This window comes from Crocodylus siamensis, chromosome 2 (genome assembly GCF_052110815.1).
Source record: "Crocodylus siamensis isolate JL-2025a chromosome 2, ASM5211081v1, whole genome shotgun sequence".
NCBI classification, from domain to species: domain Eukaryota; kingdom Metazoa; phylum Chordata; order Crocodylia; family Crocodylidae; genus Crocodylus; species Crocodylus siamensis.
In genome coordinates this window covers 178,591,983-178,607,355 of record NC_143396.1, presented here as the reverse complement: position 1 = coordinate 178,607,355, position 15,373 = coordinate 178,591,983, and the positions used below count along the sequence as shown (strand labels likewise).

General features: G+C 41.1%; 1 protein-coding gene across 1 annotated transcript in view; it reads right to left on the bottom strand.

Annotated features, from left to right (window-relative positions):
- The window catches only part of MUC2 (mucin 2, oligomeric mucus/gel-forming), an 88,657-nt gene that overhangs the window by 12,272 nt on the left and 61,012 nt on the right, over positions 1-15,373 (bottom strand). Inside the window, 7 exon segments of the mRNA XM_090034616.1 lie at positions 176-245; positions 2,445-2,623; positions 3,493-3,700; positions 3,866-4,049; positions 5,891-6,138; positions 6,848-7,022; positions 7,126-7,156. Coding sequence (XP_089890742.1) covers positions 176-245; positions 2,445-2,623; positions 3,493-3,700; positions 3,866-4,049; positions 5,891-6,138; positions 6,848-7,022; positions 7,126-7,156 — 1,095 coding nt within the window.

Sequence of the window (15,373 nt, the reverse complement as noted above, 5' to 3'; positions counted from 1 at the left end):
CACTCTATTTGGTTTATGCACTAAATTCCATTTACTACCAGGTAAATATGTTGTACCTTGTTGTGCTTGTACCTTTAGAGACAATATTAAGATTTTAAAGTTTGGTTTCACTAATTTCTTTGTGGGCTAGCTACCACTAAACACTTTGCTACTTGGCAGAGAAGTAACTATTTACCTTGTTTTGCAGGTCTTTTCTTTAATGGGACCACATGCTCTATATTCTTTTTGTGATGGGCACTTAAGAGCTGGAAAAGAAAAGAAGGGTGGGGGGGAGCAATCAGTAAGGCCATCATATGGAGGTCCATTAAGTCAACCCCAGGAAACAGAACATTGACAACTATGCATTTTCCTATTTATGTTTAACAATCTTCAAACAAACACTGGAAACAAATAGATAAAAAATGCCTCATTCAGTTACACTGAAGGTCTAAATGAGAAGCATGGAAGTCAACTAATTTGAAGTTAACAGGGTAAAAATCCACCCATAACCCTCCACTAAGTACCTAGTTAATGTGGGGTCTCTGGGTGTTAAGTGATGTTACATAAAGTAACATACACAGAAATGCCTCATTCTGTTGTGTTGGGGCAAGACCAGGATTTGAGTTTTTAATACTGAATTTTTTTGTTAGTTGTAATTTCTTAAGGACAAGTATTTTCAAAAGTGATTCCACTGCACCTACAAAGAAACTGATGCACCTGTTAAAATCATGCCTGCAAAATCTATGATTAGGGACCTACTGACATCACAGCGGAAGTGGACTGCACATGGAAGCTCCTTTAATCTTGCAGGTTCCCCCATGTGCCTCCCCCACTGATTGGCAGAGAGGCCCCACTGTTCACTCCTGACCAGCAGGTAAGTGAAAACTGTGGTTTTAAATGTGGCACCATTTTTACCTCCCAGCCACCCAGCATCAAGCAGGAGGACTGCTGTGACCCCTCAGCCAATCAGCAACCACGCCCTGTGTGCAGGGAAACCTGCAAGATTAAAGAAGTTGCCATGCAGCCCACTTCCACTGGGAATTTGACTGGTCCCTATATATGAACTATAAATGTAGACATTGGTGCATGCCATTAGATGGTGTTTCAGGTACACTTAGTGCACATATTTCTCATAGGGTCACCCATGGGCTCTTCAACTGAAAATTTCTCCAGCAAAATTTCTTCAACAAAGACTGTGAAGTTTTTTTTTTACTGTTATTAGAAATTCAAGCCAGATTCAAAGTTCCTCATTAGACAGGGTACTTAAGTGCACTTTAGCCACCTGGGTCCCAAAGAATGATTTCCCTTAGCCTCATGTTCTCAAGGAGAACTCATGTTCAGAACTGGCCTGGAGCAACTACTTGTTCCAAATGGCACTTACAGCTAAAAGAGAACCAGAAGTTAGGTGGCATTTTTTTCTTATCTAACTCACATCCAGTGCACTGAATTATCAGTTGTGACAGTGCCTGCCCTTTGCAATCTTGTTTATATCTGCTGTTTAGCTAATGATAGCCTAATGCAAAATGCAAAAAACAGTGCTCATCAGGGAACAGACCCCAAGATTCCCATATTCCAAGGGAGTGCCACAAGTGCTAGGGTTACGGAGGTAGTCTCCCTTATGTTTCCTCCCTGTATTGTTTATGTATTTCACATACATTAGAAAGGCATTCATTTAAAAGCAGAAATAAGCACACCAACAAAGAGGATTCCCCTTTGAGTGGTTTATAGAGTCAGGTTCCTTCTTGTGTCTTTCTCTGACCCCAGATCTCTTGCGTACCTTGTTGCTCAGTGGCCCACCTTGAACAAGAAGGCTGGAGAATGCCTTCAATGAACCTATTCTACAGCTCAGTGCTTAAGCGCATTCAGCTAGTGAGTGGGAGGTGTGCATTCAAATCACCTTGGGAGAGTGTTACCCAACTCTCCCATTTCCTTGGTGAACACTCTCCCCATATGATTATTAGTCAAAAAGTGGGTAGCACCTATCTTTAGAAACCTCCTGTTCAACTAGCTCAGAAGTGGGATGAGTTGTAAGGAAAAAGAGACACATAATAGATAGCTTGAAAATGGTGAGAGCTCAGAAACACGCTTGTGCTTTAACATTTCCTGTTGGCTACCTCTAAGTACCCTTTTCTGAACCACCCTTTGTAGGTGACCTCCAGTCTCCATTCTTTATATAGAGTCTCTGTGGACCTGAATCTTTCTTAGTCATCTCTGAAATTTCTTCACTGACCATATAGGGATGAGATGCATCTAAATGGGTCATTTTGAATCTCTGCCCAGGACAGGCACTTAAACCTTAGATGAGGCAGTACCTAAGTCAAGGTGCTACTAAGATGCTTCATATTCTGGCCTCAGAGGATAAACCTCCCTAATTATCATAGAAGATGTTAAAATAAGACCCAACAGGATTTCCAAACTATTCAGGCTAAATGGCAATTCCCAACCCCTCCCCCTCTCCAACATACCACAGGTGCCCTTGGTCTGACTTCTCCAGTCAGTGCAGTAACCCTGGTCAGCACAGATGGCAGCATAGATTTGCAAACTGGAGCACTCCATCTTAGCATTGGGAATAGTGCAGGTGTCGAACACACAGGCTTCATAGTATTTTTCAGGTTTGATAAACTTACGGCACTCCTCAAACAAGCTAGAATCAGAAAGATATATTAAGATTAGTTCCTGACTGGCCCATATGCAGCTCAGTGTACTTTTTATGTCATATAGTATATTAGCGTGCACGGAGATTTGAACATGACTAATTGCTGAGAGATGCATGTTCCATTAGAGTGCAGGGTTCTAAAACACTAACTTCAATTGTTAGACCAGGGTCAGCAACCCCTGGCATGTGTGCCAAGCATGGTACACAAGGCCATTTTGCTCGGCACACCAACGCCAGCCCAGGCTCTAAGCAGCTGCTGTCAGCCATGGAGCCCAGGCTGCTCCCAGCAGGCGGCTGGGAGGCTGCAAGCCCTGCTGCAAGCAGACCGGGCTCCGTGGGCCAGCTGCAGCTGGGAGGCTGCAAACAGCTGCTCCAGGCTCTGGCATGTCAGCACTCCGGCACCTTCCAAGGTAGACATTTTGGTTTTTTCAGCACTCCAGCCAAAAAGCATTGCCTACCCCTGTGTTAGACTATCCTCCCCACCTTTCTTCAAAGGGTTCAGAAACCACCAAAAATTTCATTTTTAGATTAGATCTGGCTTGAAATTTTCTCTTCTGGAGCCATGTTCTGAAAATGAATCAGAGGGTCCCTTCAGGGTCTCCAGGGGCAAGATGCAGAAGGGCCTGGGGAATCTAAGAGAGCACAGAAGATTCTGGGCATTTCAAAGAAGGCTGAGGTGCAACAAGAACGTTGCAGAGACTAAAGGATCATAAAATGTGAAGAAGAGATGTGGAAAAAGAATAACAAAAATAAATAAAATCTTGCTGGTGATGAGGAAACGTCATGGAGTGCTTGGAATTCAGAAATGCTGTTAAATTTAAAGGATAAAGGTCCGTGCATGCCCATGACATATTTACCTTCCCTTAATAAGGAGCTCACAAAGTGCAGATGCTTTGCAGGCTGTTGTGGTTGAGGGTGTAACCTCAGGTGGTTTTGTAGATGGTATGGCTGAATGGCACTCTGGCTTTTTAGGGTCATTAACTTGCCACCTGTCTGCCATCCTTTCACAGTTAGATTCTTCATTGGGTAGCTTGCAGTCATCTGTTGGGTCATTGTTGCAAATCCCTACAAACAGCAAGGGAATGAAATAATAGTTGGACACAAATATCCAATATAAAATGGTCCTTTTATTTCCATCAATCAGAGGACCATATACTGACTTTCTTACTGTTAGGTCTTTCATTAAGCTTTTTATATTTAATTCTAAAAGGAGAAAAAATGTATCCTTACCACACTGTCCTTGGGTATTGTTGACAAACTGGCTGTATGGCATTCTAATAGAGAAGGCCAAGCCATTGTAGGTTATATTAATCTTAAGTTCAGGAATTTCCACCACCTGATTTATGCCTGATTCAAAGATTTTCAATCCAAATTTTCGGTAAGGTGTAGCTACTTCTTGTTGGTTTACAAGTACCTAATGTGCAAAGGAAAACAGAGAAGAGGCATACATTTTGTTTAACATTTGTAAAAAGAATATATTTATCATTAAGTTGCATTGGAAATATAGCATAAAGGTAAATAATATTTGGGTTAGGGCTCCCAGCTTCCTTGTTGTCTACATCTACATCTTTTGGTTTCATGGCAACCAAGCAAGTCACTAGGCATGTCTACACATGCATTTTAATGTGCATTAGCTTATTTTGATGCACATGAAAAATCACTTAAAAACATTCTATTTAGTTAATGTGCATTAAAACAGAATAATGCACATTAAGCATCACTTAAAAACTAGGTGCCTGAACATGAATGAAGAGGCTGCTCCTATGTACTGTAATTACAGCACATTGAAACAATCAAGTCTGTTGGAGGGTGGTAATTACCGAGCTCCAGAAGCCTCCTGCATCTGGTGTATCAGTGTCCCCACACTTAAAAGTAGTGGCATGAGTGCTTGACTTAAAGCTTGTTGAACATGTTTTAGTTCAAGAGCCCCCACCACCATTTTTAAGTGTAGGGATGCTGATACATAAGACACTGTAACACTTTAATTAGATCAGCTTTTGGAGTCATTCAAATGAAAGTGTTGCCCCCCTCCACACCATAGCACATGTAAAAGTGCCTCGTGCTCTTTAGTTAATTAATGCACATTAAGACAGGATAATGAAGATTTTCCTAGTACTTCACAAGATACTAGAAGATGCATGTGAAGAGCATGCTCCCTGTGAAGTAAATGTGATGAAGGATTCACAGCACAGCAGTTATTCCACAGTAACTGCCTATGTTCATGCTCTTATGCTGCAGCTGAAACATGGCAGCTTATGTCATAGTGAAAGGATGAAAAACTTCCATGAGGTAAAAATGTACATGCAGGCAGTTAACATGGAGTAGAAAGCATGCTTAAATCCCCATAGCCACAGTACAATATAAGAGGAAATGCATAATAAACTTCCTGTGCAACAAGCTAAAATTCTCTTTCCTTCTTCAAAATGCTCCAAACACAGGGCACAAAGGTAATATATTTGATCTATGCTCATTATAAAATGAAAATGGAATAGAAGGAGAAAGCAAATGCATCAGTGACTTGTACAGAACACGGTGATGTCTTATGCATCTACCTCTTATATTGTATGAGACTAGACTACTTTGCCTCTTTAGAAAAGGAAAAGCATCCATGCCACAGTTCTGTCTTGAAACATCATTCTGAACATTGAAATACATTTGATAATGACCCTCCACTTGAAAAAATGAACTATACCAAACCATTGGCCTACTAAGGAGACTTTTAGAAACATTTTGGCCCCAGTGTTTGATTTTTCATCTCTAAATTGAGATGTGCGTGTTCTCTTGTTCAAATTCCCAAATGATTCAATGGCCTTCTGTGTTTCCTCAGTTCTGCTTTACAAAGGACTAAGGGACTACTCTTGCTTATTAGAACTCCTTTCATATGCTACAACACGTCTTTCTTTAGGATATTACCCAACTTCAGATGCTTCAAATTCATAAAACTATATCCCATTTTATGCACTCAACTCCAATGGATACTTTCAATAACCCATATTTTGGAGAGATGGGGGATTGTAAAAATCTGACTATAGAAAGTGCAAAGTTGTTATAATATTTAAATACACAGACAAAGCAGCTTTCCTATCAAAAGTAATCTATTTTTCCTATCCAAGGCTGCATTATTTGCAGTGCATGGGACAATTATTCCATGTGTGTAAGCATTTGTACCAAAGTAATGAGCATATTGAGAAATTAATCTAATTAAGTTAGGGTACATCCAATGGACATCAGAATTACAGATCACTCTTCAAATACCTCTACTTTGATAGGATTCATTTGGACTGTTGCTATGCGCACTTCCTGGGTCTCATGTTTCACAATGAGTGTGCGTGGACAGGAGACTGTATCTCGTACATCACAGTGGTAATTGTCAATGTAGATCCCAAAATTGTCAACTGTCTTGTTAATTTCTTCAACCAGGATATATGTACAATTCCCTTGATAGCTATAGGATACTCCATCAAATGTCATGTAATGTGGATCTCCCCAACCAGTGCAAAAGCCTATCGAGAGAAGTAGAGTTAATTGAACTTTGCATGGCAAAAAAGCAGAATTTGAATCAGATTATGAACAATTATGGTTTGTAGTAACTGGAAAGACAATTTACTATTACCGGTGTTAACTCAGGGAACCTGGGATTTTTTTTAAAAAAAGCTAAGCGAAACAAATCAACTTAAAACTTGATTTAAACTGAAACTGGAACTTCTTTAAAATTTGAAGAAGCTGAACACTTTTTGCCTGGTTGTTCTTACTCTCTGTTTCCTGTGTTTTCTGATTTTAGATATGACGTGAAATAAAAACAAAAAAATTCCCTCAAAAAGACTATTTTTTGCAATATTTCCACCCACCCCTAAAACAGAAAGTGTCATTAATTTCACAAAAAGGCCTGTTAAAACCCCACCCCAATTTCTGAACCAAAAGTTAAGTATCACTTCAAGCAGCTGGATCAGGATACAAACTGAAAAGCTTGAGCCTACCTCAAATATACTCAGCTGAGGCCACATAATAATACTATTCTTCTAGGTGTGTAGTTCCTTCAAGCCTAGCTTTTGGCTAGGCTACTTTGATGCTGTGGTATAATAATTAAATGCCTTGCTGGAGATATAAAGGGTAAAACTTGCATAACATGTCTCTGCTACAAATACTGTAGCTCCTGTAAATAGTTCTGGTTCCTCAAAACATAAAAAAATAGCTAACAAATTCTTTACTTACAGTCACATTCCCAGTGCCAACAGCATCCATCTTCATCCATCACTACCACAGGAGCAAGACCATTGCTACATGTAGGCTTCGGAGGTGGGACACAGGGTACTGGAACCGTCTTTAAAGTGTTATTGTCAATACAGATTACCTTTGTGCAGTTACACAGGAACCCAGTTTCATTTACCTGCATTTAAGGAAAAAAGGGAAAAAAAAGGAAAGGAGACAAAATAAAGCAATTAGTTTGATAAAGGAATGAATTTACAAAGTTATAAAACTAGAAACATTACACTTGCTGATATCTTTATTCCAAACAAGTATCTGAAAGTAGGAATAAAACACAGCTTTCAGCACCATCATTTAAAATAGCGTATATGGGCTATGGCTAGGGTGCAGACTACTAGTGTTTTTCTGAAGCACTATTAATCATCCAAATCCTGAATGTATCTCTTTGCATTTACTTTGTCAAACATCACAAGCAAGAAGTAGATACCCCCAAGCTAACTTTTAAGCCAGCTATCTTACATACTGTGTGGATACCTTTAAACTATTATGTATTAGCCTAGGATGGGAGGCAACTGCAGAGTGCTGGTTTAGAGTCCTCTCGGAGTAAACAAGCTTTATCATTCTATATGAGCTGAACCCCTTGGTCTTTTGAGAGCAACACATGGTACCAGAAGTGGGATACAAAGAAATATAGAAAAATGGAGCATCTCAGAATTCCAGATGAGTTAACGCTGTCTAGCAATGCAGCAGTGAACTGGAAGAAGTTTAAGCAAAGCTTCACAATATAGATGATGGCCAGTGGAGCTACAGAGAAGGATGATCCACTCAAGGTAGCTTTTTTTTTTTTTTAAATATAGCAGGTTCATACGCTCTACAATAGCCTACAACTATCAGAAACAGAACAGAAAAGCTATGGCACAGTAATAGAACAGTGTGAGGAATACTGTATACCTAAACAAAATCTTTGAGTAGTATAATTTCCACCTAAGACATCATAAAGAATGTAAGATGAAAGAGGAGTCTGTCAAAGACCACAGACTGCTGAGCCAGACATGCAGGTTTGGAGAACTAAGAATCCGTGATTAGAGACCAAACAGTATTAGGTGTAAGTAATACAACCCTCAGGAAAAGACTGCTAAAGGATCCTGAGCTTAATTTGGAAAAGGCACTTAAAATGTGTCAAGCAGCAGAGATAACACATGCCATGCTGCAGAAGCTGAAGGAAAAAACAGAACAAACTGAACTAGACAGGATTATCAGCAGGATTATCAGACTGCAAAGACCTGAGGCTACACACAAACAGTATAGAAAGGAAGAGCTCAATATGAAACAGGCAAGCAGAGGCTGAAGAAGTTTTTTTCAAGAAGCAAGGGTCAGCTGCAGATACTGTAGGGGTTACCACAAACCCATGAAACCCCCTGCTCTTGGTAAGCATTGCAACGAATGCAAAAGATTTAATCACTGTACAAGAGTTTGCAGAAAGGAGCAGGATGTGCCACACCAGAAACAGCAGATGCATGCTCTGTGCAATGAGAAAGACGACGAATTCCTCATTGGCACAATTCAAGAAGTTGTTCATTCTTTTGAGGATTGGACAATCACTCTGGACACCAGTGAACTAATGGTAACTTTGAAATTACATACAAGGGCACAGCTCAATGTGATACCAGAATACGTTATTCAAAAAATGAAAACTAAACCTGTGTACTATGAGAGTAAGAAAGTGAAACTTTGAGCATATAATGGGAAATGACTGCAACCAAAAGTGTTTGTGCACTCCATGTTAAACACAACGGTAGTATAGTAAACATTCAATTTGTAATAGTCCCAGGAAAGCTAGTGCCAATTATTGGGTTGCAAGTGTGTAAAATTCTAGGTTTGAATAAGAGAACGGATGCCATTGAGGGACTAGAAAGCAAGAACACAGAAGAAGAGTTTTATGATGCGTTTCAAAGCATAGGGAAACTGTCAATTGAGTACAATATAAAATTAAGAGAACCAAATACTCCCACCACACATACTCCAAGAAATGTTCCCCTTGTACTAAGGAAGAAACTGAAAAAGGAATTAGATTATTTAATATAGACATGATAGAAAAATAGAGCAACCAACTGCTTGAGTTCATTCACTCACTGGTGTTAATAGCAAAAAAAAGATGGATCTTTGAGATTATATCTGGATCCTAAGTAAATGAACAGGTACATCAAAAAGGAGCATTTTCCCACCAGGGAAGAAGTTTTGGGCAGTATGGTAGAAGCTAAATATTTTTCCACTTTGGATGCCTCTTCTGGGTTTTGGAAGTTCTCCTGGAATAGAAAGCACTAGATTATGTACCTTCAATATGTTCGTTGGAAGGAATTGCTTTCATAGGCTTCCTTTTGGACTGTGTTCTGCATGTGAAGTATTTCACAGAAAGTTGCAACAAACTGTTGAAGGTCTTGATGGAACTATGGTTTATACTCCTGATGTATTCATTTGGGAAAATACTATGGCAGAACATACTTAAGGCTAAGAAACGAACCAGAAAGAGCTTGCAGAGCAGGTTTGAAACTGAACAAACAAAAATGCAAATTCAGGATCAAAGAAATAACATATCTGGGAGAAAAGCTCTCTGAGAATGGGGTGTAAATTGATCCTGCAAGGGTTAAAGCCATTACAAACATGCCACTCCCTACAGATAAGGAAAGAGTGCAAAGATTACTGTGAATGAGCAATTTTGTAGGGACATATCTACCTATCTTAGCAGAGCAGACCAAACACCGTAGATCACTCCTACAAAAGAATGCTCAGTGGATATGGGAACATGAACATGAAGCGGAATTTAAAAACCTGAAGGAAAATATAATGACAGCTCTGGTATTAAAATACTATAAACTCTAAAAGACCCATTAAATTATCAACAGATGCTTCTAAAGAAGGCATTGGAGGAGCTTTGCTTCAAAAACATGGGGATAAAACAAGAGTTATCAGACATGCCACCCAGATTACAGAGACTTTTCTTTCAACTGCAAATGTATGATCTAGACATACAGTACACATCAGGAAAACATCTATTTATTGCAGATATGTTGTCCGGAGCATATAAGACAACAGAAAATGACCGAATTCCAGACTCAGACATAGTACATGTTAATGTAATGAAAAGGGTGATTCCTGTCACAAATAAAATATGGGCACTAAATTGCAGAAGCTACTAATCAAGACACTTCATTGCAAAATTTGATAACCACTATTTGTGCTGGTTGGCTTGGAAAACATATACCTAGCCCCTACTCTCAGTTCAAGGAAGAGCTGTCAGTAGTGGATGGCATTTTGTTCAGAGGCTCACAACTTGTTGCTCCAGCAGTGCTAAAGAAAGATGTGTTAAATAGAAGCCATGAGGGGCATCTAGACATTGAAAAATGCAAGAAGAGAGCGAGGGGTGCTGTATATTGGCCCAATATAAATAATGGCATAGAAGATACTGTAAAAGCTTGTAAAATGTGCCTAAAGTACGTATCTGGACAAAGAAAAGAGCCGATAATGGTCATGGAGGAGCCTATAGCTCCACGGTATCAAGTGGGCATTGATTTATTTATGCATGCAGGAAAAAAATATGTTTTAGTGCTGAATTATTATTCTCACTATCCTGAAATTACATTGTTCAAAAGCACAACAGCAACCCTCGTCATAACCCACATCAAGTCAATTTTTACTAGTTGTGAGAGCAAACAATGGACCTCAGTTCAACTGTCTTGATTTCAAAGACTTTGCAAACAAATATAGATTCCATCACTTCATGTCCTAAATACCCACAATTCAATGGTCTGGTGGAAAATAGAATACAAATAGTAAATAAATTGTTAAAAAAGCTATGGATTCACATACTGATGTTTACCTATTACTCTTAAATTATATGAAACATGGATTGTCTCCTACAGAAATGCTATTTAACAGAAAACCCAAAACCAGGCTGCCAAATCTTGTGGATTGTACTCATCAGAATGAGAAGCAAAACATGAAAACATTTTAAAAATTCTACACTCAAACAAAAATGGTACTATGACAGGGGTTCCAGGGAGTTACCACATCTGCATAACAAAGCAATAGTTTCCCAAAAAGTAGCTCCCAGATACTATAAAGCAGTCACACCAGAAGGAACAGATGACACTTACAGCTTGTAAAGGGGAGAAAAGAAGCAGCATCATGAGATTCACGAAAGGAAACAGAGCCAACAACAAAGCAAGAAGAAATGACAGAGGAGATGGAAAATGATGCATAAGTAGAGACATGAACAGGGAAACCAAACAAGAACTAAACCAATAAGGATTGAGAATGCAGAGAAACTTAGAAGATCACTAAGAGCTAAAAAGCCAACACAAAGACTAACAGAGACCTGTTAAAATTTGTTTTAACAAATGGGTTGAACTAAACGTCCAGTGTTAGTACTACATGGAATATGTTACATGTAAAGGGGGAAGATGCATGGATACCTTTAATAGTGTTATGTATAAGTGTTACATTGGCCAGGGAATGGGTGGGAGGCAACTGTAGAGTGGCTGGCTAAGAGTGCTCTTTATATAAACAAGCGTTATCATTCTACAAGCTGAATTCCTCAGTCTTTTGAGAACAACATGGGTACCAATAGCAGTGAAACCAGGACAATCCAGGATTCCATGGGAGCTATACAAGCCCACCAAGAAACAGATATATACTGCATATCAGTGTGACTTTGTTGCTATGAGTAACCACACTTAGTAGATTCAAGTTAATTCAGTTGTGTCTACATGTGCTGCAGACACACCTCTCTGACTGTAGTGCAAACATAGCCTATGCATCTGGTGTGGTGATTCCAATCTAGTGAGACTTTGTAGGTATGTGCACCTTTTCAGAAAACATCCTGAGACTCCTAAGAATCAGGATATGAATACAAGTAATTATACTGCTTTAGGAGGTTTTACTTGCTCGTGCACTATGCATTATTTCAACCATTGCTCTTGTTTTGCCTGTGTGCTCCTATTCTGCAGGAAGTAGAGCTAAACTGTGATTTACCCCTGAATGACACTGGAGGGGAAATTACTGTGGTTTAGCATCCACTTGTCATGGGTAGATAGACAAGAGCAGAGTAGACAGACAAGAAAATTGCAGTGGATTCAGAGAAACTATATTAAGTTCCCTCCCTCTTGTAATGTGACATAATTGTTTCATCTCTCCACACCTTCAGCTGGAATAGAACTCATCTTGTTCTGCATGGCCTCAGACAGATCAAGTGGTTTGCTAATCACAGAAGTGCTATGCAGCAACTTGATGAAGGGCAAGGTAGAGCATAATGACAAAAAGCAAATGAGAAAGCCATGTCATCCCGAGTCAAGCAGAAAGGGGGGGGTGGATTTGTACCCTGTAGACCATGGCTGTCCAACTGTCAGCCTGTGGGCCACATGGCGTGCAAAGAGTTAGTATGCAACTTCTGGGCTCCTTTTTGGCACTATTCCTCCCCATCATGCTGGAGTTTCCAGGTTCTTCCTTCCTTCCTGCCTCCAGCTATCCTCCCTGTCTTTGCCTCAGCAATCAGGGCAGTGAAGCAGTGTGGGGAGCTGAGGGTGAGTCTGGAGCTGTGAAGGTCAGGTGTGGGAGAGTGAGAATCAAAAACATGTAGTAGGGTGGGGATCACACCTATGTGATGAAGCAGAGGCCAAGGACTGTGCTTGCATGATTCATAAGTGATATTGTCCCCCACAAGCTCACAGCATATCATTGGATGCATGGAGAAGAGCCCATAGTGTGCACCTGGTGTGGCCTGCTCAGTGTGTGGCTCCTGGTCCTGTGGTCAATGGGGGGGGCGCTTAGAACTTGAACAGCCTGGTTATAGACTAATTAAAACAGAGATGCATAAGCTTTCATAAGCAGCAGTTTACTTTTTCAGATGCTATAGAGGGGCTGCAGGGAGCAGAGCTTGTAAATATAAAGCACTGATTATAATAACAAGGATAGAGAAGGAAGAAGAAAAAGGACGGGGCATTGCTGGGACAGGCAAGGTGGACAGGAGAGAGAGAAATGAATGGGCACCCACTGAGGAATATAGAGGTTATAAAAACTACAGAAAGCTAATGGGATAAGAATCTGAAGTCCTAGTTTAGACCAGTGGTGCCCCACATTTTTGGCCCACAGGCCAGATGGTTGATGACTAGTCCATCCACAAGCCAGATCTGGCCAGAGAGCCTGACCTGGCATGTAGGGCAGGCAGGACCTGGGTCCACTCCAGCCATTCAGGCCCTAGTCCAGCCACATGAGGGGAGGGGAGGGTTGGTAATGTGTCCCAGGCCAGATCCAGCTGCACAGGGAGAGAAGTGTTAATCTGCAAATATTCAAGGAGGTTAAACTGGACAAAAGATGGCTTGCCCAATCTAAATTAGTTCACCTGAGCAAGTGAAATAAATTTGATTGAGAACAGGTTGGCCCAATCTACCAAACATTTGCACATATTCAAAGAGCAGCCCCAGGGCTGGGAAAGCCCAGCCACTCACTCCAGCTCTAGGCCTGTGCTTTTCCTACCCTCCACCCCACCCTGACATTGCCTGCAGCAGTGGCCCAGCTATGCAGCAACAGCCTGACCAAGCACCAGGGGGCCAGGGACCATCTTGTTTCTGATCAGCCACTTGGAGTTTGGTAATTTGGCAGCAGCAGAGGGAAGACAGTATTAATTGCCACCGCTCCCCACAACCAAGTTTCCCAACCTGTGGGGAGCCCTGCAGGCCAGGTGCCATAGCTGCATAGGCCAGATTTGGCCTGCAGTTTATACCACACTTAAAACAATCCAAAAAAGGAAGAGAGACAGTTATTGTCAACATACATACTTGACTGTTCAAGAAATGAAGTCAAGGTAAAAATATACCTTATAGCAAGCCTATAAGGTACACCTTTACCTTGCCTGCTGCTGGACTTCAGGCTAATGTGGCTAAATACCTGTTTCCATTCAAGGAGTTATTATTTTGTTGGGTTTTTTTCTAGTTGACATTAGAAATAGAAAGATATTGGATTAAAGTAACTTTTCTCAGTTTAAGGCAAAGGAGATAATCTAGCATAGTTGGAATCGCAGTGAGCCACAAAAACAAATATAGTTCAGTGTCCCAAGATGTTTGCATTCACAAACCATGACAATATGCCCTACCCAATACCCATAAATTTCATAAATTTCATAGATATTAGGGCTGGAAGGGACCTCGGATGATCATCGAGTCCAGCCCCCCACCCAAAGGGCAGGAAGTCAGCTGAGGTCATAGGATCCCAGCAAGATAAGTATCCAATTTGCTCTTGAAGGTGTTCAGTGTAGGTGCTTGAACCACCTCCGATGGCAAGCTGTTCCAGACCTTGGGGGCTCAGACAGTAAAGAAATCCTTCCTTATGTCCACCCTGAAACTGTCTTGCAGTAGTTTATAACCGTTCAACCTCGTCATCCCTTGGGGCGCTGTGGTGAACAAACATTCCCCCAGATATTGGTGGCCACCCCTGATAAACTTATAGGTGGCCATCAGATTGCCCCTGAGCCTGCGCTTTTCCAGGCTAAAGAGCCCCATAGCTCTCAGCCTGTCATTGTAAGATCTGTTTTCCTGACCTGATCATGCATGTGACTCTTTGCTAGACTCTCTCAAGCTTCTCCACGTCCTTTTTGAATTGTGGGGCCCAAAACTGGATGCAGTACTCCAGCTGCGGCCTCATCAAGGTCGAGTACAAGGGAAAAATGATGTCCTGGGATTTGCTTGAGAAGCAACTATGGATGCAAGCCACTGTTTCGGTTGCTTTACTAGCTGCAGCATCGCATTGCAGGCTCATGTTCATCTTGTGGTCAATGATGACCTCCAAGTCTCTTTCTCCCATAGTGCTAGCCAGTGTAACACTGCCAAGCCGATAAGGATGCTACAGGCTTTTCCTCCCAGGGTGGAGAAACTTGCATTTTTCAGTGTTAAACACCATCAGGTTCTCATCCACCCATTTGCTGAGCCTGTCCAGGTCAGCCTGGATCACCTGCCTGTCATCTGGTGTGGATGCTTTGCCCCAAAGTTTGGTGTCATGGGCGAACTTGGCCAGTCCACTTCTGACTCCAATGTCCACATCATTAATGAAGATGTTGAAAAATATGGGTCCAAAGACAGAGCCTTGGGGGACCCCACTTTTCACAGGGCACCATGACGATTGACTTCCATCAATTACCACCCTCTGGGTCCAACCACAGAACCAATTTCCCAGACAGTGGATCATGGTGGACCCAAGGCCACAATTGGCCAGTTTCACCAAGAGGTGATCATGGGATACCAGATTGAAGGCTTTTTTGTAGTCAAGATATATGACAGCAATCTCTTCTCCCTTGTCCAGGTGATAGGTCACCTGGTCATAAAAGGAAATGAGATTGTTCCAACAAGACCTACCTGCAACCCATCATGAACATGTGGGAAGATATTTTTAACTGTTAAGAAGGCAGCCATGAGGTAATGATCAAAAACATATTGAGACTATTTCAGTGAAGAGCTGAGATAGTGACTGTATTGGGAGTCTTAT